The sequence below is a fragment of the Hippoglossus hippoglossus genome, chromosome 18 (genome assembly GCF_009819705.1).
Source record: "Hippoglossus hippoglossus isolate fHipHip1 chromosome 18, fHipHip1.pri, whole genome shotgun sequence".
Lineage (NCBI taxonomy): Eukaryota > Metazoa > Chordata > Actinopteri > Pleuronectiformes > Pleuronectidae > Hippoglossus > Hippoglossus hippoglossus.
Genome location: NC_047168.1, coordinates 12,782,885 through 12,808,533, shown reverse-complemented (window position 1 = coordinate 12,808,533; position 25,649 = coordinate 12,782,885). Strand labels below are relative to the sequence as shown.

The window sequence follows — 25,649 nt, the reverse complement described above, 5'->3', positions numbered from 1 at the left end:
ATGATTCACCAGAAGCAGCTGCTGCACATCCATGAGTCCACAGCGATTTTTAATCTGTAACTGTTCACATTTTTGATGTAATGTGTTTTTGATGTAATGTATTTTAATGTAGTCGGTTTATAACTAAAATATTGCTGTAAGATGTTGCGTGGAAATGTAAAGAAACAGGAAATTAGAACAGTCAAGTAAAAGTCGAAATACATTCTTACAGTTCCCAGAAAGGGATTAAATATACACAATACATTTTAAACAGTGTGGGTTATGAAGTATTTTTTAATGTGTATCAAACAAAATAAATCATACTGAGGACCAGTTGATAAAATGAGTTAAAAGGAAATTTAATGATCACAAATAAGTGAAAACAGAACCCGGAGATTTTTTAATTTATAATTTTGTAAAACGTGTATTTCTCGTAATTTTGTCCTACACGAGGTGCCGTCTCCCCGGAACTGAGCGGCAACACGATTGGCCTAAAACATCCCGCCTCCTCTTCACTCTCACGCGTCCCAATTGGTTGACAAACACGTGTTTCCGGCCAACCCGGAAGTAGGACTCAAACACACCGGAGTTGGTTTGTCAGCAGCAGCTCAGCGCGTCTCTCTCTCACGTGAAACGTCCCTAAAACCAAACAACACAACGTTTACAACTCAAACGATGATAATCAAACAAGTGTGTTTTTATTTATTATGCTAAACGAGCCGCAGACTCGCCCCCCGGCAGCAGGTTAGCTTCACGTTAGCCCGGAAACGCACCGCACCTGACTCCGCTGCGTAAGTTACGATCATATCTTACATTTGTTTACAACTCAAAATGCGACAAACTGCAGGAGGTGAATGTGAACGTAAGCTAGCTACAGCTAAAGTTAGCCTCTGTGCTCATTTCAAATAAATCACTTTATTTGTTTATTACCTTCATACAGGTTAGTGCAGTTAAAATCAATCCAACTTTATTAGCATAGTACCTTTTTATACAGGTTAGTTCAGTTCAAATCAAACTATATTTGTATAGAACATTTTATTCAGGTTAGTGCAGTTTATTATTATGTGATGTTAACAGCTGATGTCTTTCAGGTGTGAGTCCAGTGACGGATCATCATGGCCTCTCTTGGTGCTCTGTCGCTGCTGGGCTTCAAGCGGCTGTCTGTTTACCTGGAGGACTGCATGAAGGCTCCGGCTGACCTGAGAGCAGCTGCACAGCAGGAACCAGAGGGTGAGCAGCTCCTGCCACCAACAAGTGGCCCTTACAACACATATTCACTTCCTGCAGCCGCCAGGGAACAATGAAGTTCACTGTTTTATGTCCAAACCCACAGTCATTGACTGTCTTTATATACAGTTGCTGATAATTTTTATATAATATTTCATATATATATTATTAACAGATTATTGTTAAATGTTTATAGATGTTTAGTTTAGATGTCCATGTCTTTATTTCAAAAAATATGTTTTGTCCACTATAACTAGGTCTGCACAATATATCGAAAATTTGAAAGTGCTTCGGTCATTTAATGTTTATGTGAACCGCCTCTTTTCTTCAGGGTCGTCAGACGACGTGTCCGTCCTCATTCTGAAGGATCTCTCCGTCTGCCTGGTCGACTGTACGCAAACCTCTGGGCTGAACGCTCAGATCAAGCATCAGGCCGCAGAGCAGAGTTTCCCCAGCATCGAGGTCGAGTTGGAAGAGGACGACGAGCAGCTGAAGGCCGACGCCAAGATAAACGTAATAAAGTTGGAGCCTAATCAGCAGCTACAGTGGCGCCGGTCAGAGCTTGGTGCAGAGATCAGTTTATACAAAGAAGACGCAGCGTGTGATGACAGAGACTCAAACACAAAGGGAAATAATCCTGGAGAAATCGACCAACTCCAGCTGAGTCACACAGCAGCTGCTGGGACACTGTCAGTGCGTCAGGAAGATGGCGTCTCAGACTTACAGAACCATAAACTATCCGAGTCTCTGAAATCATCTGAGCTGAGCGATTTGGAGGCTCGTCAGGAGGAAGCAGGCTGCTCAGATCAGAGAAATGTCTCATCAGCAAACATCACCACACCAGAGCAACAGGACACTGGAGACGTGGACACTGGCTGTGGAGGTAAACAATATATTCTTGTTTTATTTGGGGTTTTTATTCAACAGAAAATTGTTCAAATCAAAAATACTGTATATGTATCGGGTTTTCAGAACTGTCTAATCCACACTTTTCTATAACCCTCTGACTTCTGCCCAGTACTTTTCATTTATTTGTTTTTTAGTAAACAAAAAACTGCAGACATTTAATCGACTAAACATTCGGCTTTCACTGTAAATCATTTTTATTTTACCTAAAGTTCATGAACGTTTTTGAAAATCGATAAAAAATCCCCCCTTTTTCTTTCTCCTCAAATATGTTTCTCACAGACTGAGACCTGGTCGGCAGGAACATCATCTGAATGTTCCTCATTCTTCTTTTCATCCTGGTTTTGTAATCTGCTTCAATATCGTTCCCATTGCTCAGGTTGTCAGCCACTTTAAAAACTTTTTTACAGGTCGAGAACAGAACATTAACAAACTACATTTCCCATAATGCATTTTGCCTTTCCCACAAAGGGAGAAGCATGCAAATGTTGCACCTGATCTTATACACACAGATGTCACATCAGGTCTAAATGCGATAAATAAGAAATAAGGAGCTTTTTGTTTTCTTGTTTGTTCTTGTTTCTCTCCTTCATCAGCGTTGGACAGGACCTGTGATTTCTAACTTTACTACTTCTTCTCTCTCTCTTTTAAATCTACCACTCCTCCTGTTTCCTCTACAAATTAAAACAAACAGAGAAGAACCTGCAAGAAAGTGCGTCTGAACCACGGTCGCACCGCTGCAAGGATTGTGGGAAATCCTTCGCAGGGAGACGCAACGTCCTCAGACACCAGCGGCATCATTGCAGCGTGTTGGTCCGAACGCCGATTCGCTCAGAAGAGACGCAGCCGGAGACGTTTCCATGCAGCAAATGCAGCCGGACGTTTCGGACTAAGCAACACTTGGGGCTTCATGAGAAAGCTCACAAAGAAAACCAGGAGGGAAAAGATGCTCGGCGAGAAAGATGTCACAGCTGCTCACAGTGCAGCAAGAGCTTCTACTTGCTGCAAACCCTGCGGCAGCACCTGCTCACCCACAGCGGAGAGAAATCCTTCAGCTGCACCATCTGTGGGAAGCAGTTTGGGAGAGAAGGAACTCTGAGGGAGCACCAGCTGATCCACACCCGGGAGAAAACGTTCACATGTGAGCAGTGTGGCAAGACGTTCGCCAGAAGAGGAGATCTCAGAAAACACATGGTCAGTCACTCTGATGAGAGGCCGTTCAGCTGCAGCTTCTGCGCCAAGAGCTTCAAGCTGGTGTCGAAGCTGAAGCAGCACGAGCGTCTCCACACGGGGGAGAAGCCGTACCAGTGCTCGCTGTGCTCGAAGAGGTTCAGAATCCACGTTTCGCTGGCGGTGCACCACCTCACACACACGGGAGAGAAGCCCTTCAAGTGCACCATGTGTCCGAAGGCCTTCAGCGACCGGAACAACCTGAGGAAGCACCAGATGATTCACTCCGGAGAGAAGCCGTACAGCTGCTCGCACTGCGGCAAGAGCTGCCGCCTGCTGCAGCACCTGATCATCCACCAGCGCAGCCACACGGGCGAGAAACCGTTCACGTGCGACCAGTGCGGGAAAGGATACGCCCGTCTGTCCACTCTGAAAACACACCAGTCCGTCCACGCGGACAAACCGCTGCGCTGCTCCCTGTGCGGGCAGGAATTCAAGGGTCTGCCGGAGCTGACTGATCACGAGTGCAAGGAGACGGCTGAGAAGCCGCACCGCTGCTCGCAGTGCGGCAAGTGCTTCACCCAGGCCGTGAACCTGAAGAAGCACCAGCTGATCCACTCCGGACAGAAGCCATACGACTGCAAACAGTGCGGGAAGCAGTTCAACCACAGGAGCAACCTCACGAAACACATGCGCATCCACACGGGAGAGAGGCCGTTCAAGTGTGAGCTCTGTGGGCGGAGCTTCAGGCTCCTGCAGCATCTCACTAACCACCGAGCAACTCACAACAAGAAGCAGACGCACCAACAGACCTCGTGACGGCAGCAGGTTGTCTTTGTTTAACACGTTCACACCTGATGTAACATGTGAGTGGATAAACCTTTAAGACCGGCTGTGACGTTTGAGTGCTTCGCCTGTTTGAGCCGGATGTGATGTTATCGTTTTCAGGGCATGTGACTAAATTGTTTGTGATTCACTGGAATAACTTTAATCAAGCTGCTGGTTGAAGGTCAGAAAAGTTGATTTAACAAAAGAAATCCAACAACTGGCTCATTGGCTCCTTTTAAACTCATGAATCACTGTTTGTTATTTTCATTAGTCACCAGAGCTTTAAAAGGACGAGGTCGTCATGATTTGACACAGAATGATCCAAACCCTCTTCTCTCAGTCCAGCTGGTACATGTGTGAAATTCACATTTGGCCAGTCCGATGTTTATTGATCCATTTTCACAGATTATAAGAATTTTCAGTGTTGGAGAAATTCATCACTATTGTTTCTCTTGTTTTTCAATGAGTAACAATGTCAAACATGTAAAATGATGAAATCCAGTTTTAAATGTAAACGGATCAACAGATTAAACTGTTCATTTAAATTTTACATTAAATTAATTCTTGTATATACAAGAAAAAGAGCATTGACCTCTGTACCATGCTGATGATTCATGTGTAATAAGTGTTTTTACCACTAGGTGCTGCTGCTGCCGTCTGATCAACTGTCTCCAGCTCATCACATCCAAACTGTGGACGTCCCTCAACGTCCCTCCATGGTAAAAATCATCCTTCTAATCCTGACTAACAATGTCCAGGCGTCCTCACAATGCTGGTGAGAATACAGGGATGTTTTTAAAGGTTCAATTTGAAACGAGTCTGAAAAAGATTTATGTAAGATATATATATATATGTATATTTAAAAATAAATAAATGCATTCAGAAACGTCTTGACTTGTAAAGCTCGTTCGTTCTGGACTTGCACCTCAGAACGTTTCAGATCTTTTCCCGTAAACATCCAGCTCATCCTCCCACAGTCCAGAGGTCACCAGGCCTTTTCTGTTAGAGCGCCCCCTCTCTGTGGAACAATCCCCCTGAGGACAAACTCTTTTAAAGACACATTTTATTGGTGTGTTTTCTCCTGGTTGTTATCGTCTATTTGAATAATTTTATGTTTTATCTGATTTGTGAACAGAACGTGATCTTCAAATAGCTTTGAATTGTTTCATACTGTTTTTCACTGTTTAACTTGAAAAGCAGCTTGTAACTGTGTTTTGAAATGTAACATATAAATGACGTTAATGATTATTATTCCAGAAATTGACTAAGTAGGACCGTGGACATTGTGGTTTTGTTAAATCTTAACATTTAGACGTCACCTCTGGTTTCATGTGACACAGATGTGACCTTTGGCAAAAAGGCAATTAAAGACATTAAAGATTAAATAACTTAATACAAAGAAAGCAAAACTTTCCTCCAGATTTATTGCTTAGTCAATTTCGTCTTTATTTTCTCCTGCATGTTCATGACTTTAGTTCCTGTCACTGTTTACTGAGAGAAATCATTTTATCAGATGCCAGTAAATCCTGTAGAAACTGACCTGTGAGTGTTTGTTCTGTGTGTGTGTCTCTGTGTGTGTGTGTAAACAGCCTCCTCATCGATCGAAGTTGCTCAACTTATGGATGTGACCCCGGACGCTGGTGAGTCATTGGTTTTGTGGAAACTGAACCTCGAGGCTTTAAATGAAGCGACGCCGACGCTGGAGAATCATTCAGCGACAGAAGCCAAGATGAAACCGCTCCAAGTTCTCGTCTGCCTGGGTTTGGTCTGTGTCGTGGCGTCCACGCCGGTGAGTCTTCATCACTCTTTTTGTATATACTTCTTTATACACTGGTAGTTTATAGGATCTTGCTTATGTACTTTTAAATGACTATTGCAACACATTATAATGATGAGATTGAATAAGCTACTCTCCATAATAACGATGGGTAGAGGAACGTGTCTCCCTCCATGATTTACAGCTTGAATAAATACTTCAGATTATAAATATATAAAATTTGTTGCTATGACTTCCGTGTAAAAACACAACTGGTACTTTTTAACCTTTTAAAAAAAAGATTGAGATCAAACAAACATGATTAAACAGTCGAATTTTATTTGTATAGCCCATATTTACAAATCACAATTTGTGTCATAGGTTTGAACAAGGTGCGACATCCTCTCTCTGAAGAACTACCAAACAAATCCTATAAACGGGAAAAAACACAAAAACATCAGTGAGAGATCATTTTACCAAGATCTGATTACGAGGATTCATTAAAACAACATTCCCTTTTTTATATATTAGTTTAAACAGCAGCAGAAAATATTTAATTTAATGGAAAACGAGTAGATGAAGATAGCGATGTTACAAATTTCGTCAGGTTTATTTCTTGCCAGATTTATCCAGAATTTGATGGAAGTAATATTTTTCTGTTTGTCTAGCCGTTTGACCCGAGAGGATCTCGTCCGGTGGAGCCCGGCACCAGGTCCGAGACTTGTGCCAGTCAGAAGGAGTGGCCTTTCTGCACAGACGACGACTGGGTAACGGCTCGCTTCATCCTGCGTTTTCTACAAACTGACAAAGGAAACACGTTCATCACATCTAATGTTTTTCTTTAATCCTCCGTCAGGGCCGCAAATGCCCGTCAGGCTGCAGGATCCAGGGTCTGATGGACAAATACGACCACAAACTGGTGAGGAAGGTCGAGAAGATCCGCAGCATCCTGGACGAGAACAGGGTCAGACACCGTTCCACCGACCAGGTGTCCAAACAGACGTACGACTACCTGAAGGATAAACTGACCATTGACTCAGGTTAGTGTGTGTTCGATTTCCACAGCGACGATTTGACAAACGCCGGAGATTAAACTTAAACCACAACCAAATTAATTCTTTATATTTACTTTTTGTGAGCAGTTTATTTTATAGATTTTTACTCACATAGGTAATCATTTATTGCTCTGATTCTCTAATATTGCCACCGTGCCTTCAACATTAACTGATTTCAGTGTTCAAATACAAGACTCCACTGGTTTGCATTAAAATCAAAATTATTTGTCCATTTTTAATTACACACAACTCCAAAGAGCACCTGAATATGAAATGTATATTATTTGTATTAATTAATTACATTTATGTCCAAAACACCAAAATATACGTAAAAACACAGCTCCATGGTTTAAGTAAAAGTGAACATGTTGATAACTCATATATTTTGATCTCTTCTAAGATAATTCACATAATTAATGTATTTATTATAATTTAATGTATTTATTATAATATTTACATTCAATCATTATAATTTAATGTATCTATTGTGATTTAACATATGAATTATAATGTGATATATTTATGATTTGTCCATCCTTCCACCAGGTCACGGCAGCAACTACTATGACTTGGCCCAGAGTCTGCGACAGAGGATCAATGAGATGAAAATCAAGATTGACCGACAGCTGAGGCTCCTCGGCGCCCTGAAGGACCGAGTCAAAGACCAGGTGGTTGAGATGCAGCGGCTGGAGGTACGGAGAAACCACAAAAATAAACCACAGTTACAGGCGTTGATGTTCCACGACAGTAACGAGAGAAGCAGTGGAGTTTAGAAAAAACGGTTTTTGGCGTAACTTAGCAAAAATTAAAACTACAATTCAACACATATGTAAATGAATGAAAGCTTAAACTTCAGTTTTTATTTTACTCTGACCAGTAGTTAGCTTTGGTTATTGAATTTAGTAATAGTCTGATGTGAAGTAAACTGAATGTATTTGTTGTTAGCCCTGGCTGGCTTTCTCCTCATAGTTAAACGTTAAAACACAAATTAGGTATTTGTTACATACTTAAACATTTTTATTAAGTAAAACGGACGTTTAAAAAGTACATTTGGAGCAAATACTGGAATTCTCTGTGTATTGTGTATGTTAACACAATGTCTCCTGCGTGTGTCAGGTGGACATCGACATCAAGCTTCGTTCCTGCAAAGGTTCCTGCAGCAGCTACTCGGAGCACGAGGTGGACAAGGAGGGCTACGTGGAGTTGAATAAACAGGTGAGAACCGACCTCTGGAACGTCACCTGCATTTTCCCGGAAAAGTTCAGATTTAGTTCCTCAGAAAAGATCGAAGGTATTCAAGATATTAACAGGAACAACTCTGGCCTGAATCTGTTGAGTTGAAACATTGTTGATTAGTCAAACGCGAAACTACCAGGTCAAGAAGTTGATCAATGATCATAAAACATCGTATGAATGTGACTTTTATTACGAATGTTTTCCCACAGTTCTTTATAACTTCACAGCTTAACAGTCACGTTTGCTAAGAGAAGTGAAAACATCCAGTTTTTCATAATCACATTAGAACGTCTCATTTTTACTGCAGATTGAAACATAATAGCAATAAACCTTTAAAAACTCTCTTTGGGCGATTCCTTTTTATGAACAAAATTGACAAAAATAAATGGTGAGATAAAGTACGGGGATAAAATAATAGTTTGTTTAGGAACCTTTAAAATGACAGTATCCACTTATTCTCACATGATGTGAAAAATTCATTCAGAAAGTTAAAACAGCAAACACCAGAACAAATCCATCTTTTGAACTAAACTTCATCCGTTCTGTCCACGTCACAGATTAACCAGCTGGACTCCAGGTCGGCTCAGAACATCCAGTCGGCGGGGACACTGTACGTGATGAAGAGCAGGCTGATGAAGGACGTGCTCGTTGACAGTATCTTCAAGTCGGCCAGTGGCCCCACGACGGGAGCACAGCAGACACAAGATATTTTCGCTGATGTGAGTGACCCTCGTTTTATTTTTATTACTTTATTGGGACTGTGAAAGACTCTGCACACGACACAAGTGAAGCTCAGTTGTTGTTTCAGGATTCTCCTGAAGATTTTGATCTTAAGAAAAATACAACCAGAACATCATCTTTACAGAACCTGCACACTCGTTTGTCTTTCTCAGGTGAAGAACATCCAGTTGATCCTCGAGTCAGAAGGCTCCTCCGCATCCCCAGCAACCATCACCAAGGACCCAGGTACTTCCTACTCTAAATCTACTACATCATCCTCCTCCAGCGATTCCTCCTCCTCCTCGAAATCCATCACTGAGCACAGAGGCGACGGAAGTTTGTTTGGTGCAGGGTTTGGAGGCCACAGCCAACCCAGCACGGGCCACACGACCACCAAAACCATCTCCTGCACCAAGAGCATCAAGAGGACAATTGTCCAAACGCGTGACGGACCAGTGGAGAAAGTGGAGGAGGTGATCGAGGGAGGCCCCGAGTGTCGTGCTATGGCCGACTCTACCAAGCCCGGAATGAGCTCTATATTCCCCACCTTTGGCCATAGCTCCTCTGGCCATAGCTCCTCTGGCCATACATCCTCTAGCTCATCTATAACCACGCACCACGCCGGTGGCACTAAGGGAAGCATCACAGAAGACACCAAACCTGGATTCATGAATTTATTTGGTTCTGACATCGGTGGGTTCATGACAGATAATCCGGAACAGGACCTTCCTGACGTCCACGCCCGAAGTGTGAAGAGCGCGCGTGTTCAGCGACAAGCCGATTATGTAGGAAAAGGTACCGAAACCTCCAACCTGGAGTAAAACTTCAAAAGCAGAGAGGGCGATGTTCAGCTAGATGACATGCTTTAGCATCAGCTAGCCCTCTGTACTAGAAATACATTGTGAACACTGTTTTCTTATTGTTTGTTGCTAGAGCTAAAAATAAAAAAACATTTGCATTCACATTCAGTGTTTATAATCAAGTCATTTTGAAATCCAAGAAGCCGTCTGTAAACTCAGCGAGACAGGGTCGCAAGTAATATTTGTTTTTGACAGTTTGCTGTGAAAGTGTCTCTTTGACCGGAGTCTGTTTAATCTGCGAGAGCAACAAAGTCTGTGAAGGTCGCAGATTAAAAAGACTCTGAAATCCTGAAACTGAATGTCACCATTTAAACTTTAACCAAACTACAAAGACTTTAATTTGATGGTAGACTTTTCTTTGCCCAAAGTAAAAATTATGATCTTGCTGATTAATCAAAAATTGGAGAAAGTGCTTCACTGGGTCAGGTCTACAAGAACAAGCCGGTCCAAGCTAACTCGCGGTTACGCTGTGCCCCTCTCTGTTTGCAGATTGTGTTGAAGCCCACCAGAAGCACCTGAACGGGGAAACAAACGGCCTGTTTAAAATCAAACCCGGCGGCACGGACTCCATGGGTTTAGTGGCGGTTTACTGCCAGCAGGAGGGTCCAATGGGTGGATGGTTGTTAGTCCAGCAGAGGGAGAGCGGCGCGCTCAGCTTCAACCGCACCTGGGCCGAATACCGCGACGGGTTTGGTTCAGTTGACGCGCAGGGAAAGGGGGAGTTTTGGTTGGGCAACCAGAACCTCCACCTGTTGACTAATCAGGGCGATACCATGATGCAGGTGGAGCTTGAGGATTGGGACGAGGGAGTAGCAACTGCCGAGTACACAGTCAGGGTTGGTTCTGAGGGAGAGGGGTACGCGCTGCACGTATCTGGGTACACGGGGGACGCCGGGGACGGTCTGGTGATGCTAAAGTCTGACGTGTCACACAACGGGATGAAATTCAGCACCTTCGACACAGATAACGACAGGGGGGAGGAGAATTGCGCGGCGATGTACGGGGGCGGGTGGTGGTACAACAACTGCCAGTCGGTTAACCTAAATGGGATCTATTACAAAGGCACATACGACCCAGAGAAAAACACGCCGTATAAGGTGGAAAACGGAGTTGTGTGGGTGACGTATAAACCTGCTAACTACAGCCTGAAGAGTGTGAAGGTGTTTATCCGATCAACTGGTTTTTAATGGGGCACAGAGCAAGAAAAAAAATAGTTGAACGATATCAAATATACACTTTTCCAGACATTCAGATTAAAAGAGGAAACAAGATGTACGAGGGTCAAAAAAATATTTGAGGACAAAAATCCAAGGTAGTGTCATTGATCTGTTTGACGTGATTGTGAAATCCCACAATAATTTACCACCAGTGTCTGTGTTTCTTCACTTGTATATTTGTCGACCCGCTGTGTAAACATGAGTAACCTGTTTGTTAGTTCACGGAAAAACCTGATGTTCTCCGTGCTGCTGAACTCTGCTCGATCAATAAAGATTCAATGTTCACTTCAGCTCTCCTGGTTCGAGCCGTTTCTTCAGTTCCAATTTTTAAAAAAAAGTGTGTAGTTTTAGTTTATAATGGAAACAAAATACAGATTATTTCATGAGCTTGGCAGACAAATGAAAACGTATTCACCCCCGTGGAGGTTTTCATTTGACAACTTTTTAAAGCTAATCTAAATTAAACTCTCCTGCGTGCAGTAAAGATTATTCAACTGAATGTAACTAACTTGTTTAGTGTGTAAATCTACTATGTGTCCAACACAGTATTTAGAAATGATCCACTTTGGTCCTTCATATAACTTAAGCTTTATGTTGTTAGACAATTTAATAATGTGGTTCAACCTCATACATTCGCAGTGAGCTAAATCTTTTTTCTACAATAAAAATTTACTGAGTTCTTTTAAGACTGTTGCATCAATGACATTTACACAAATGTTCAAAGGCACTTTTTGTTATGTTCTGACAGACATTGCAAAAATATTTAGACTAATTTCTGTTTTTTCTCCGGGTAAGTTTACAGCATGAAAGTGACAATGTTCCTCATTAAGTGAGAAATGGTAGAAAGATGAAACACATTCTGTTGAAATGTGTGAGGTCGTGTCCTTTTCTACTTTCAACTTTAACGAGAACTGAATAACAAAAAATCAATAAAGATCTTTGCCCTTTCCAGATGTCCCAGCGACAAGATAAAAACATGCACACAAATAACATTTTGTGTTTGCATTGTCGTGTTTGAATTGGAGCTCTGTTGAAGGTTAACAGGCCCTGAACTGAACGGGGTAGTCTTAATTTTTGTTTTTCTGTTTGGTTCCACAGTGTGTATGAGGCTGAAGCAGCAGAAACAAGATGGCCGACAGCCCGTCAGTCAAACCCAGAGAAACAGAAAGCCACAGTGTCGAGCAGAGTCAGACGTGCCTCTGTGTTCAGATGACGCCTGGGTAAAAAAACAAGCAAACACACAAAACTGCATTTATCAGAAGTAAAGCAGTAATTACACACGTCACTCTATCCTCTTGTGTTTCAGTTAAAACTAGAAATACTGCACTGGTTGGCGGAGGCAGTTTCCATCTACTTATAAGGTCACTGTGACCTTTACCCACTGAGATCTAATCACTTCTGTACCGAAAGTTGAAGCAAGTCCCTCGAGGCGTTTTCCAGATAATCGCATTCACAAGAATCGGACGGACAACCCAAATGCCAAATGCCTGCGGCCACAGGGTGTCGCCGGCACAGATGACTTGAGTCCTTGTTCACCTTGTGTCCTCGTCCACAGGTCTCTAAGTGCCCGTCTGGCTGCAGACTGCAGGGTTTGATCTCACAGATGGAGAGTGATGTGGACAGAAAACTGTGGAAGGTTTGCAAGACGGGGAAGTTGTACGAGGATGCAGCTGAGACGTCCATGACGGCGATGACTCAAATCTACAACTCAAACCGCAGAGTTATAGTCAACAGATACAGTGAGACTCAGTTTGTTTTCGCTCTGCTGGACGAAGTAAAGTCAGTAAATAAATCAATGCAGGCTGAATAATGCTGTTTTTATTGTGTTCAGTCTCAGAGCTGAAGTTTGTGGAAAGCGCAGAGGAATTGTCTCGAACTCTCACGTCACTACGGAAACGCTCGACCAGTTTGTCGCACCAACTCAAAGAGCTGCACGGCGACGTCTGGAAGCAGATTGAGGACTTGTATCGAACGGAGGTGAGATGAGTTCACGGGCCGAAAAATAGAGACAAGTTTCATCTCAATCAAGTCTTAGGTTTTTATTCTCTGTGAATCAAGAGACAGATCTCATTGTCGACTCATCACATTTCCTCATTATTCCAAGAGAATGAACCAAGTCCTTAATTATTTTATCATAATAAAGTGCCAACATATGTATCATAAGAGGATTTAACCAAGGTACCAACAAAGATCTATTCACTGTGGTCAACACCATGAACAATAATATCCTGATGCAACCTTTAAGGTCGTCATATCACAAGTCCTCCGATTATCACTTTCTCTCATGTGTTTTAGGACCATTGTTTTTTTCCTTGTACGTACATGCTCCCAGAATTGGGTCCGTACTTTCTGTCATGTGGTCCTTTTGCACACAAACAACGCAGCAGCAGATTCTCTGTGCGTGTCTTTTTCATGTGTTGTGGCATTGTATATTTAACACCTCACGTTCTGTCTTATCTAACCAGGTGGACATCGACATGACGCTCCGAGCCTGTCACGGGTCGTGTCGGTCAGCGCTACCGTTCACTGTCGATCACCCCAGTTATCAGACACTTGAAACTGACATGGACCAGATGAACAAGGCCATCAACCAGAGAAACAAAGCCACGACACCTCCTGAAGACACTGCACACGTCTTGATGAAAACTGTTATGAGACCGGCCCCGTCTGCAGAATATAGGAGCATCCCAGCGGTCCAGAGAGAACTGCTGACCCAGTTTGAGGACATTGGACAGAATGAGTTAGGTCTGGAGGAGCTGCTGGACTCTGCAGACGTGGAGGTTCTTGAACTTTCAGATTTGCAGTGAACATTTTTGAAAAGGTGTTTCTCCTCCATTTTAACAGGACAATTCAAATAACTGCAGTTCCTGTTTTGTTTACCACGGATATGGTCAGAGTTTCATATTACCTCATCTCAACAGTTTTATTTATTAGAAAACAGCTGTAATGGATTTCCATTGCTGTGCTGCTTCTGTAAACTTGATAAATGATTTAACTGTTAATCAGTTAGAACAAATGTCAAACACCTCATACACACCCTATTATCCAGTCTTTTTAGTAACTGAAAATTTAATTTTATGCATGTTAGTAAAGACTTTCACATTTGAATATTTGAGTTTCTTGTCTTTCTCCCTGTTAGATTTCAATGTTTCCCTAAATTAGGCTCTTAAAAGATAGACGGGTGACTAATTTATCGGTTCATAATTGATGAATTGGCAAAAAGTTGTTACACCTTTTTTTACCTGTGCATGTTTAGTCAAAAATATTCCTAATCAAGTTAATGACTACAAATTGATTTTTTTTATTTTGCTGCTCATGTCGTTTTGTGCCTTTTAATATACTATGATTTTTTAAATCATATTTCCAAAGACGTGATTATTTATTTTCAAATTTGAACTACATGTTAACCTTTTTTTCAGACGATGTGCTAACCTATGACGTTTTGGGGTATTTCGGATGACATGCGTTATAACCTACGACTATTTCATATAACGACATACCAACCAATCATTTTGCTAACTTTCTAAGAATTTGCTAACCTTTGACTTTTTTAATCATATTTCGGACAACATGCTAACCTGTAACTTTCTAGTCATTTGCCATACCATATGACCTTTTTATTTTTAGAATTTTTCGAAACGATGTGGTAACCTATGACTTTTTTTCATATTTCGGACGACATAATGAAAAAGTCATAGGTTAGCGTGTCGTTTTAAACCACCTAAAAAAGTCATAGGTTAGCGTGTCGTTTCAAACCACCTACAAAAGTCATAGGTTAGCGTGTTGTTTCAAACCACCTACAAAAGTCATAGGTTAGCGTGTCGTTTCAAACCACCTACAAAAGTCATAGGTTAGCGTGTCGTTTCAAACCACCTACAAAAGTCATAGGTTAGCGTGTCGTTTCAAACCACCTAAAAAAGTCATAGGTTAGCGTGTCGTTTCAAACCACCTAAAAAAGTCATAGGTTAGCGTGTCGGTTCAAACCACCTAAAAAAGTCATAGGTTAGCGTGTCGTTTCAAACCACCTAAAAAAGTCATAGGTTAGCGTGTCGGTTCAAACCACCTAAAAAAGTCATAGGTTAGCGTGTCGTTTCAAACCACCTAAAAAAGTCATAGGTTAGCGTGTCGTTTCAAACCACCTAAAAAAGTCATAGGTTAGCGTGTCGTTTCAAACCACCTAAAAAAGTCATAGGTTAGCGTGTCGGTTCAAACCACCTACAAAAGTCATAGGTTAGCGTGTCGTTTCAAACCACCTACAAAAGTCATAGGTTAGCGTGTCGTTTCAAACCACCTACAAAAGTCATAGGTTAGCGTGTCGTTTCAAACCACCTACAAAAGTCAGGTTAGCGTGTCGTTTTAAACCACCTAAAAAAGTCATAGGTTAGCGTGTCGTTTTAAACCCCCTAAATAAGTCATAGGTTAGCGTGTCGTTTCAAACCACCTAAAAAAGTCATAGGTTAGCGTGTCGTTTCAAACCACCTACAAAAGTCATAGGTTAGCGTGTCGTTTCAAACCACCTAAAAAAGTCATAGGTTAGCGTGTCGTTTCAAACCACCTAAAAAAGTCATAGGTTAGCGTGTCGGTTCAAACCACCTAAAAAAGTCATAGGTTAGCGTGTCGGTTCAAACCACCTAAAAAAGTCATAGGTTAGCGTGTCGTTTCAAACCACCTAAAAAAGTCATAGGTTAGCGTGTCGGTTCAAACCACCTAAAAAAGTCATAGGTTAGCGTGTCGGTTCAAACCACCTAAAAAAGTCATAGGTTAGCGTGTCGTTTCAAACCACCTAAAAAAGTCATAGGTTAGCGTGTCGTTTCAAACCACCTAAAAAAGTCATAGGTTAGCGTGTCGGTTCAAACCACCTACAAAAGTCATAGGTTAGCGTGTCATTTCAAACCACCTACAAAAGTCATAGGTTAGCGTGTCGTTTCAAACCACCTACAAAAGTCAGGTTAGCGTGTCGTTTTAAACCACCTAAAAAAGTCATAGGTTAGCGTGTCGTTTTAAACCACCTAAAAAAGTCATAGGTTAGCGTGTCGTTTTAAACCACCTAAAAAAGTCATAGGTTAGCGTGTCGTTTTAAACCACCTAAAAAAGTCAGGTTAGCGTGTCGTTTTAAACCCCCTAAAAAAGTCATAGGTTAGCGTGTCGTTTTAAACCACCTACAAAAGTCAGGTTAGCGTGTCGTTTCAAACCCCCTAAAAAAGTCATAGGTTAGCGTGTCGTTTCAAACCACCTACAAAAGTCATAGGTTAGCATGTCGTTTCAAACCCCCTAAAAAAGTCATAGGTTAGCGTGTCGTTTCAAACCACCTACAAAAGTCATAGGTTAGCGTGTCGTTTCAAACCACCTACAAAAGTCATAGGTTAGCGTGTCGTTTCAAACCACCTAAAAAAGTCATAGGTTAGCGTGTCGTTTCAAACCACCTACAAAAGTCATAGGTTAGCGTGTCGTTTTAAACCACCTAAAAAAGTCATAGGTTAGCATGTCGTTTTAAACCACCTAAAAAAGTCATAGGTTAGCATGTCGTTCAAAAACTGGTGAAAGTCATAGATTAGTATGTTCGAAACATGATAAAAATATGTCGTTTGAAGCCAAGTAAAAAAAAGGTCATAGCTTAGTGTCGTCCAAAAAGTCATAGGTTAGCATGTCGTTGGAAAACTGGTAAAAAAAAATCATAGGTTAGCATGTCGTTGGAAATCTGGTAAAAAAAAGTCATAGGTTAGCATGTCGTTGGAAAACTGGTAAAAAAAAAATCATAGGTTAGCATGTCGTTGGAAATCTGGTAAAAAAAAAAGTCATAGGTTAGCATGTCGTTGGAAATCTGGTAAAAAAAAAAGTCATAGGTTAGCATGTCGTTGGAAATCTGGTAAAAAAAAGTCATAGGTTAGCATGTCGTTGGAAATCTGGTAAAAAAAAGTCATAGGTATGTTGTTGATTAACAGCCAATGAAAAACGTCCATGTCCTGTCACCTCATCATTCATGGCTTTGTGTGATCAACCTGAGTCGTCTCTTTCCGAAGGTTCCACTTCTTCGGCTTCATGATAAAAGGATATTCATACAAACCAAATTCCTTTCAAAATGATCCGATCTTCAGTTCTTTGCTGGCAAAGTTAAAAGTTGTTGCATCTTTGTTAATGAAAAGGCATTAGTTTGTGTAGGTTCGATTGTTTATGCAAGGCACCTGTTGGTTGGACAAAAAACAAACACTATGGATTTTGTTCAAATTTTAAAATTTCAAACAAACAGAAGCTCACATCTGAGAAGCTGTGACTAGCTTCTTAACTAGTAATTATAAAAATTGTCTAACAGTTTGCCCATTGACTCTTCAGCTCTTCTGTAAATGTCAGAATTTTAGATAGTGTTGTCTCAGACATTTCTGATCCTGCTTTGTAATAAAATAACCATGAGTGAAAAAGGCTCATTTATCCTCCAAAAAGCTAAATGAAAAAAAAGGCCAAACTGTGGAAACATTTTTAAACACAGCACTTCCATTTTATTCCACTACAAAAAAAAAGAGATATCTCGAGAGCACCAGTAAAAGAACAGAGTCCAGTTCATCTCTATAATGGACTGGACTTTCAGCCAAGCAAAGAAAAAGAAGTCCTTGTATCTTAGCCCCAGAGAAAGATGTGAAACATCTCCACTGTCCACGTTCACATGCAACTGTACTGTTAAAGCCTCTGCAGAAGCAAGACGATGCGGAGAGCAGGTCAGAAGTCAAATGAAAAATCTCAAACAGCACATGACAGAGGAAAACAATCCGCTCGTCTCTACTGAGGAGAGAGAAGACAAGAAGACTTCTTTAAAAACCACTTAAACTAGCCAAGGAACAAAAATCACACCACAATGGGTAACAGTCTAATACTGTAATCAAAATATTTCAAAGGAAACAGACTCATTATCAGAGGGGTGTGTGACCCGATGCTGAAATACTGTACACTCAAGAGGTTTAGCCTGGCTTACTTGTAACTTATAGAAACACAGTAGGCCGTACAATCATGAAATTGTGACCAAACTTTCAAATCTTGTGTTTCTGTCCAGCATGCATCTATAGGTGAGTGGGACATTTTACAATAACATCGGCTCGGCTGCGAGTTGTTTAACACATGAAGGAAGCTGAACTTTGGAGGGTTTGGAAATAACGTCACGCAGAGCAGCTTGAGGCAGATTTCTGGAGTTAGTCTTAAAATGCCTAGCACTATAAGAAACTAAAAAAATCATTCCCCTCGAGACTGAAGTGTTTAAATAATAATCTGAGCTATGAAAATCTCAACACAGGAAGTATTCCTTTACAATTCTCTGCTTATTACATTAATAGGAACATTGATTCCCCCTCCCGTGTACATTCAAGCATGAAAGGACCAGAGTGAGAAAAACCCATGAGTCTGATAACCTTGTGGTTTATTTTCAGTAGAACAGCCTACAAAGGTTTTCATAGATTGTTCCATTCAGAAAAGATAAATTAAAAATGATTGTTTTTCTCCAAAATGTGAAATTAAAAATGCTTGTGGACCTTTTCTTGTCTTCAAGTGAAAATGCATAGCAGGGTAACTCGTTGCTCCTCCGGGGTTCGTCACACATGGCTCTCGTAAAACACCTGGCAGGGAGCGGTCATATTTGCCGTTGGTTCGGGCAAGGCCTGTTCAGCGCTCTGCTCGCCCTCAGCCTCCGCCTGAGCCTCGGGCTGAGCTTGAGGCTGAGGCTGCTCCTCAGGGTTAAGAGGATCGGGCGGCGTGTCGGAGCAGGGGGGAGGTGAGGAGGGTGTGGCCTCTGGCTGTGGTGGTGCTTCAATGCTGCAGTAACCTTCGGCGGCGAGCTGCGGGTGGACCGACACCTGGATGGCTATGTGCTGCGGCTGCTCCTGGACTGAAGAGTTGTCCGAGTCAGCGGCGGGGGATTCGCTGCGTTCCCCTCGCTCTCTCTCCCTCTCCCTCTCCTGCAGGATGGTGAAGACATCTCTCCCCCCTATGGAGGCGACTATGCCTGTTACCTCCCGTCGCCCCTCCGGTCCTTGTCTGAGAAAAGTGTGCCTCATCTCCTCCACGCCCACCACCTCAAGGATCTCCTCCATGAAGGTGCGGCAATTCATGATGAGCGGGGGCAACGGGATGCTGCGAGCAAGCTCCTCGATGTACCGCGCAAACTCCATGGTCTTGAACTGCGTCACCTTGGCCAGCTCCAGCGTCTTGGTCGAGGTGATGATCGGGATCCTCTTGGCGATCTCAAAGGCTTTCTGCAGCTTCTCGGCACCCTCGGTGCGGAAGAACTCATTGATGGCTTTCTCCGTCTTCTTTAGGTGGCTGCTCATCATGCAGAGGCGAGTGATGTTCAGGGCCATGATGATGGTGAAGGTGACCAGACACACCACCATGTAGTACACACCCATGTCACCATTGGTAATTACCACACGCAGTGTCACCGTGCAGTTGGAGCTGCTGTACACGTTGGACGCCATGCAAGTGTACTTTCCACGGTCTGCAAACTCGATGTTGGTGATGTTGAGGACGCCATTGTCCAACAGCCACCACTTCCCACCTACAGAGACAAACAGACGGAGGCTATGAAACATTTGGAAGAGCAGAATGTTTAGCCTGAAGGACAGATGTTTCATGTTTTGAGATCTCAGCAATAAATGTATAACCAATAAAACCAACAGTCAGAACGAAATACTGAGATTATGAGAAATCTCCTGGCATGCCAGCACATAACCACCACGTTTTGCAATGCACATAACAAATGACTTCAAAAGTGTACAATGTTCTGAGGCAGAGGACAGAGGCCTTAGCTTTGTGGTTATGGTTTTTATTTTTGGATTAATTTAAACAGGATAATTCAGGGATGTTTTCAGAGACTTAAAAGAATACAACCGATAAACCAAGTTTTTTTTGGAAACTTCTCAAAAATCTTTCTTATTGAACAAATTACTTTGTTCTTTTGATTATGGTACCAGAGACATTTATAACTTGCTTCTAAAAACATGAAGTCACTGCCCACTAAGTGACTCACTCGAGAGTCAAAGTTTAAACTCTGAAAGTCCTCTTGATGCATCTGTTTCTGTGCTCAGTGACGCCGCAGTGAATTCTCCTCTGCAGCGTTTCTGCAGCTGCAGGAACTCGCTCTCTCTCAGATTTGCTTACATTTGCACTGTTCTGACTCTTTATGGAGGCTGACAACTCGAGAACACACCGTTTTGGCTCACATCATTATCAATCAATAAAAAATAATAAGTCTTTTGGCCAAGAGGAGTTGTCTGTACAGTACATCTCATATTTAAGCCTCAGTCTGTGATGATCTCAAACTCTGGCTCTGCAACGTAAATGTCTACTTTACATTAAGTATGGGTTCGATTAGTGCATGACGGATATTTGATTTCTGATACATTGGCTCATTTTGTTGGATTGAAGGACTGAACATGGTCTTCATGTGTTTGTGTCCAGAGAGCAGCAGTGTCCTTGTTACACCTGCCATGCTTTGCATATTAAAACAGGTGGTGGCTCAGTTTGACTCGCAAATCAAAACAAGAACAATCCATCTCACAATTTTGTCGAACCTTTTCTAGGATTTGAGCCAAATGTGGGGGGGGGGGGGGGGGGAATATAATTCTATATTTTGAAGATGTTTAAAGAGACATTCTTCTAGTGGAGTCGCCCTCTGCTGGTCATTAGAGAGTACAAGTTCCAGGCACTTCTGCACTTGGGGTCTATGTCTAAACAGACTATGGCTCCAACACACAAGGAAATCATAAAGAGTTGATTTATTCAGAAAACATAAACATGATTACACCGTACACCGTGTCAGAGTCTTATTTATCTGGAACTACGCAATAAACCAGCACATAACTCAAACTGTGGCTGAGGTGAGGAAACGTTAACCAGTAAGATATGTTTTTGAAAAAGGATTTGTCACCAGCACTGCCTGTCAGTCAACACCTACAGTGATGTGTTTTCCAGCTCAAGGCCTACGTTTGTTGCTGGTTTAAATACCCTCACATGTACAGATTAAAGCATGTGTGCAGCCTGGCTATAGTTTGTTGGGTGAAACTCACTAAACCTTCCTGCCCCGATTATTTTGCTTTGGTCATCAAGGGGATAAGATTAACCCAGCGTGATTCAGAAAAACAGGCAGCGAGAATAGAGCGAATGAGACAACAGTGAGAGAAAAGCGAGGAAAAGTTTGTAACGCATTAATGAATAAATAAAAAAACAAGAAATTATTCTAAATAAAACCAGAAGGAAAGTATTGTGCTTTTTGGATTTATTTATTGGCACAAAACCCTCAGTAAAAACACAAAAGGTTGTGATGTAAATCTTTATTACTGAGCTTTAAAAAAGGCCCATGCTAGCTATTTCCCTTGTTTCTAGTCTTGGTGCTAAGCTAAGCTAGCTGGCTGTAGCTTCATTTTTTAAATCATACAGACATGAGACTCCAACTGATATCATCCAACTCCCTGCAAGAAAGTGAATAATCACAATTCCCAAAATATAAAATCTACTTCTTTAAAAAAAAAAATCATTGTCTACAGCTTCAGTTTTATCTGCTGAGGTTTTCCATGGATGAAATGTAATTAAATCATGCTTCAAACAATGAAACTCTTCCTTTTGAAAGATACAAGATTATACAAGTTAATCAACGAACTTCACTGACTTCTAAATAAAAAGTGTTGACTTTCAGAGCTGCATTTATCCACAGAAAGCTACAACTCCGTCTGTACAGTGTGGCAGTACGATGGACAGACATCACGGAAGGCGTCTCTAAATCTTAGGTCTGGACGAGACTGTAAAAACATTTCTGCCGCCCTCTTTACTGCTTTAACACAATCAATTTCCCACTCTGGTTTCCTCTGGAGGAGATGAGTGGGTCGTCAGGAGGAGCAGCAACACTCTACCAGAAAGCCAGAATCTAATTATACCTTCACCACTGACTCATGTGATGCGATTGATGTTCTTTCCAATACTACGAGGAAGTTAGTAAGAAAAAAACACAAGGAGCCGGAGTAATAAACATCTGCAAGTGCAGGTTAGTAAATCTGATCTTTAACAACTGTTTGACAGCAGGTAGTAGTTCACTCAGTGATAAAGTCTTCCACTGCCTAATTACATTCCTGAGTGTAACCCAGGGGGGAAAGCTCGGAACGGTAAAGACGCTGTTTGTGGGTCATAAGAACAATGCAGGTTTCAACAAGTCGGATCAGAACTAAAGCGTCAAAACAACAAACCCTTCTTCCCTCCGCATTCCTTCTGAAGTGAGTCGAAGATTTGAAAACAGACAACGGAACTTCTGAATGAGTTTGTGGATCTAACCGGTAAACGTTCAATATGAGAGGATGTAACTGAGTCGTCCAGAAACCTGTGAGCAAGACTTTGAGCTCAAACGTTGATGCTGCCATTCTACCCCTTGTTCTTCTACGTCTTTCCTGTCGCTCTGTATCCGGGCAGAGGTGAACTATCTCTATTAATCATTCACACTTTTCTGAATAAAACATTAAGCTTCAAAGAAAAGGGGCAAAGTTACAGGTTCATAAATGAAATACCATTTTATTAGGCAATGTTTTACTAAATAAAGGGATCAAGGGGTTTACCACCTCCCCTAAATCACTTCCTTGGGGGTAACACTGTAGTATGCATGTTATTGTAATGACTTGATATCAACTTGATAGTACAGAACAAACCTGACACCTTATCTATACATTCAATTATAATTGAGTGACTGACAGTGCTGGTGACAAAGAGAACAGGAAACCAGATTTAAAGTAACAGTACAATCTGTCTCACCACTCATCTCCGTGTCCAGACGGACGCCATGGGAGTTGAACCACAGAACTCTGGGGAACGGCTCTCCGGTGATGTTACAATCAATCTGCACACAGCTCCCCTCCCGGGCAATTATCTGGCTCACTTTAGTGAACGCCACTGGGACAAATCCGCCATCTGTCCCATTGCTGGTCTCTGTGCCGTTTCCATCCACGTCCACAGATAAGGCCCCGGTGGTGTGAGAGGCGATAAGGGACACCAGGACCACAAACACGTCTGCGCCGCTCCAGTGCATTTTCTCAGAGTGTTAGCGATGGGGAAGAGACTTGTCATTCCTCCTGGGTCTCCATCCTGCACACTGGCTATCTCTTAATAGTAGAAGGCAATTTGGTCTTTGGCTCCGAGGATCTCACTGAAAACAAGAAAGAGATTTATGGCATTTATTAATGAGTCGGCAGAGGACAAAACATGTACCTGTTCGGGACTTGATGCCCAGAGGCTGGAATAAACTGATACGGAGGCCGTTTGTGTAACAGGCTCTTGAATGTCACAGGGCTGCAACTTAAGACCCTTTTCATTAATAATTAATCGTTTGTCAGATAAAAAAAATCTAAAAATAGAACAAAAATGCCCATTGTGACACCTCCAAATTGGTTTAATATGCAAATGAATCAAATTTACAGTTATGTACAACCAAGGAAAGCAGCAAAATGTCACATTTGGAAAAGGCAAATTTAGCATCTATCCTCAGAAGTTGCTTAAATGATTAATCAGAGAGTTGCAGATTAAATTCTACCAATTAACACACGTTACAAACTAATCATTCAAGCTTTAATCATTGTGTGTCTCTTAGTCTTTTAAGTGTCTTTCAGTTCTTCAAACAAATGAAATTAATACAATTTAAAAATCACTTAAACCATTAGGGCAAATTTAATTTTAATATCCAATCAATTATCGCATCATTCCCTATAACACCAGAGGTTACATCTGTACATATGCTTAAATATATATATATATATATATATATATCTAATACTTTTAAGTGATCCTGTTCTCTAATAGAGGATTCATCGATTTGTCAACTAAAATAAGCATTTTATCAGTTTCTTGTCCTGTTTGGTTGTTCAAGACTTTTAACTGGAGCAAAGTGGTTTTATTCCCATTTTGATCACGTTCATTCATAATAAAATAAAATAAAACACCAGTGTCAGGTCTTCAGTGACGGATTCTCGTCCTAACAACACAAATATCTCCAGTTTGCACTAATCCTGAACGGAACCAGCTGTTACGTGACAACAAACAGCAGCTTCCTCCTCCTCCACGTTAACATCTGGATTCTCATGAAAACAAAGCCACGACATAACGGAGCGGTGCAGGGCTTCGTCTAATCTCTGGACCACGTCCTCGCAGTGGGGACGTGGAAACAACGAATTTAGCATCGTGAGCTTCCACGCGTGAGCCACAGAAACACATGCATAATATAAAATAGATGATTAAATGTATATACTCGTTTGTATTGGAGGGTTTTGACGTTACTGCGGCGCCGTTTAACGCGTAGAAAAGGCGCGGGACCCGGCTATGTGCTGGTTGGTTTTAGCATCAAGGGACCCATCCAGATCCGCCTCAGCTGTTTGCTGTGCACTAGCGTCTTTAGCGAATGATGAGCTAACGTCGTTCAATGTGCGGCTCAAGGTTAAAATGGAGATTAAAGCGGGTAATAGTCGGAGTCGTGAGGACACAGACTTGGACTCACACCCGAGCATCGCGGTGACGTTACCCCCCCCGCCTCAGCTGCAGCTACGCGGACAACTCGGCGTCGACGTTAGCGGCTAAACGAGGAGCTAAATCCCGACAAATAACCGGGTGACCGCGGCCGGTTCTCTTACTCACATCGTGGTCCATCGTTGTCTGAACGCGGGCGTCGGTGAGAGGAACCAGAGTCGATGCGTCGTCGCTCATTTCTCCGGCATCTGCATCCTCCTCTGGCCGCTGCTCGACCGCTATGTCACCGCGACGCGTCGCTCTGCGCTGCGGATCAACTGCGGATCAGCTGCGGACGCACGGAGGAAACGTCGCAGGGCTGCGTCGCTGGAACAGCCGAGGCGGCGAGATGAATTTTAAATAATAATAATAATAATACACTTAGAATTAATTTTAGTCATATAACACCTTTCACAACACTAATAAAATCTGATTTACGAGTTAAATATAAAATAAATGAAGGCAAACAGGAAACAGTTATAAAACAATAACGTATGTAAAACACTTCATAGCTGTGTTTTTAGAGTTAAAAATGAAGGCAGAGAATAGGAAACGGTTACAAATCATAACTTTTATATAACAGCTTTTAGCTTTAAAATGTGCTTCACAGAGGGCAAAAAAAATAAATTATATAAAATGTTGAGGAAGAGACTAAACATCAGAAGTTCCGTAAATGTCTTACCCCACTTTAAAGCTGGAGCTATTGTAATAAGTTACTCGCTATGACGAACAACATTTGCCAAAAGTTGCTTATTAACATGTCCTGTTGACATTGTACATTTATTCATTTGGAGTGGTGTTTCTATCGGTCTCCAACAACTCCTGAACTCTGGTTGATGATAATCCCTGTGAGGTTTGTCGCTCCATTTGTGCCTTTTCACATTGCACTTTGTAATTTGATCTAATAGTTGACTAATGCACTTTGGTTAGAGTCATTGGCTTGAAAACCTCACTCGCATTAAGGTGAAGTGTAAATACATTTAATTTTGTGGTGCAGTAAATGGTTCTTTTTGTGCACGTGCATTAAAACATGCACACATGCAAATGGACTGTGGTCACAACCCATCCCCTCCCGTGTTTATTATCCAAATCTAAAAAGGTTGGACTATGTGAGGAGGAGTCACAGCAGGATTCAGGGCAGCACAAAACAAAAAGTTATTTTGGAACAATAAGGAAATATGGA

At 41.8% G+C, this 25,649-nt stretch overlaps 4 protein-coding genes and 1 long non-coding RNA gene across 7 annotated transcripts; 3 read left to right on the top strand and 2 right to left on the bottom strand.

The window, feature by feature from the left end:
* Window positions 1-471: 471 nt before the first annotated feature.
* LOC117751856 (zinc finger protein 883-like) lies at window positions 472-4,175 on the top strand. Its single transcript, XM_034568851.1, has 4 exons — window positions 472-770; window positions 1,071-1,209; window positions 1,538-2,089; window positions 2,798-4,175. The coding sequence occupies exons 2-4, from the start codon at window positions 1,095-1,097 to the stop codon at window positions 4,099-4,101; spliced, it is 1,971 nt and encodes a 656-aa protein (XP_034424742.1). The 5' UTR covers window positions 472-770; window positions 1,071-1,094; the 3' UTR covers window positions 4,102-4,175.
* Window positions 4,176-5,750: 1,575 nt separating this feature from the next.
* fga (fibrinogen alpha chain) lies at window positions 5,751-11,244 on the top strand. Its single transcript, XM_034568838.1, has 8 exons — window positions 5,751-5,900; window positions 6,539-6,633; window positions 6,723-6,906; window positions 7,468-7,613; window positions 8,038-8,136; window positions 8,715-8,876; window positions 9,051-9,672; window positions 10,227-11,244. The coding sequence occupies exons 1-8, from the start codon at window positions 5,840-5,842 to the stop codon at window positions 10,922-10,924; spliced, it is 2,067 nt and encodes a 688-aa protein (XP_034424729.1). The 5' UTR covers window positions 5,751-5,839; the 3' UTR covers window positions 10,925-11,244.
* LOC117751932 lies at window positions 9,544-25,533 on the bottom strand. The gene is made up of 3 exons (XR_004611932.1): window positions 25,517-25,533; window positions 13,563-13,567; window positions 9,544-9,689 (listed from the first exon to the last, which is right to left on the bottom strand). It is a non-coding gene; the product is annotated as an uncharacterized LOC117751932 (long non-coding RNA).
* LOC117751912 (fibrinogen alpha chain) lies at window positions 11,862-13,932 on the top strand. 2 transcript variants are annotated; one of them, XM_034568961.1, is made up of 5 exons: window positions 11,862-12,174; window positions 12,510-12,693; window positions 12,786-12,931; window positions 13,420-13,802; window positions 13,842-13,923. In XM_034568961.1, the coding sequence occupies exons 1-4, from the start codon at window positions 12,058-12,060 to the stop codon at window positions 13,759-13,761; spliced, it is 789 nt and encodes a 262-aa protein (XP_034424852.1). In that variant the 5' UTR covers window positions 11,862-12,057; the 3' UTR covers window positions 13,762-13,802; window positions 13,842-13,923. The 2 variants fall into 2 exon arrangements, with proteins under 2 accessions (XP_034424852.1, XP_034424853.1); XM_034568962.1 differs by having other exon boundaries at window positions 11,863-12,174; window positions 12,261-12,693; window positions 13,420-13,932.
* On the bottom strand, window positions 17,422-24,776 carry mfap3l (microfibril associated protein 3 like). Of its 2 annotated transcripts, XM_034568901.1 has the most exons (4): window positions 24,596-24,776; window positions 22,727-23,117; window positions 18,657-19,490; window positions 17,422-18,626 (listed from the first exon to the last, which is right to left on the bottom strand). In XM_034568901.1, the coding sequence occupies exons 2-4, from the start codon at window positions 22,998-23,000 to the stop codon at window positions 18,529-18,531; spliced, it is 1,206 nt and encodes a 401-aa protein (XP_034424792.1). In that variant the 5' UTR covers window positions 23,001-23,117; window positions 24,596-24,776; the 3' UTR covers window positions 17,422-18,528. The 2 variants fall into 2 exon arrangements, with proteins under 2 accessions (XP_034424792.1, XP_034424791.1); XM_034568900.1 differs by having other exon boundaries at window positions 17,422-19,490; window positions 24,596-24,774.
* Window positions 25,534-25,649: the final 116 nt, after the last annotated feature.

Coding starts and splice junctions, on each gene's coding strand:
- LOC117751856 (XM_034568851.1), top strand. CDS start 1,095: ATGGCCTCTCTTGGTGCTCTGTCGCTGCTGGGCTTCAAGCGGCTGTCT. Junction 1,210..1,537: donor TGCACAGCAGGAACCAGAGG/GTGAGCAGCTCC, acceptor TCTTTTCTTCAG/GGTCGTCAGACGACGTGTCC. Junction 2,090..2,797: donor CGTGGACACTGGCTGTGGAG/GTAAACAATATA, acceptor TCTACAAATTAA/AACAAACAGAGAAGAACCTG.
- fga (XM_034568838.1), top strand. CDS start 5,840: ATGAAACCGCTCCAAGTTCTCGTCTGCCTGGGTTTGGTCTGTGTCGTG. Junction 5,901..6,538: donor TGTCGTGGCGTCCACGCCGG/TGAGTCTTCATC, acceptor TTGTCTAGCCGT/TTGACCCGAGAGGATCTCGT. Junction 9,673..10,226: donor AGCCGATTATGTAGGAAAAG/GTACCGAAACCT, acceptor CTCTGTTTGCAG/ATTGTGTTGAAGCCCACCAG.
- LOC117751912 (XM_034568961.1), top strand. CDS start 12,058: ATGAGGCTGAAGCAGCAGAAACAAGATGGCCGACAGCCCGTCAGTCAA. Junction 12,175..12,509: donor TGTGTTCAGATGACGCCTGG/GTAAAAAAACAA, acceptor CCTCGTCCACAG/GTCTCTAAGTGCCCGTCTGG. Junction 12,932..13,419: donor AGGACTTGTATCGAACGGAG/GTGAGATGAGTT, acceptor TTATCTAACCAG/GTGGACATCGACATGACGCT.
- mfap3l (XM_034568900.1), bottom strand. CDS start 23,000: ATGCACTGGAGCGGCGCAGACGTGTTTGTGGTCCTGGTGTCCCTTATC. Junction 19,491..22,726: donor TCTGGACACGGAGATGAGTG/GTGAGACAGATT, acceptor TTGTCTCTGTAG/GTGGGAAGTGGTGGCTGTTG.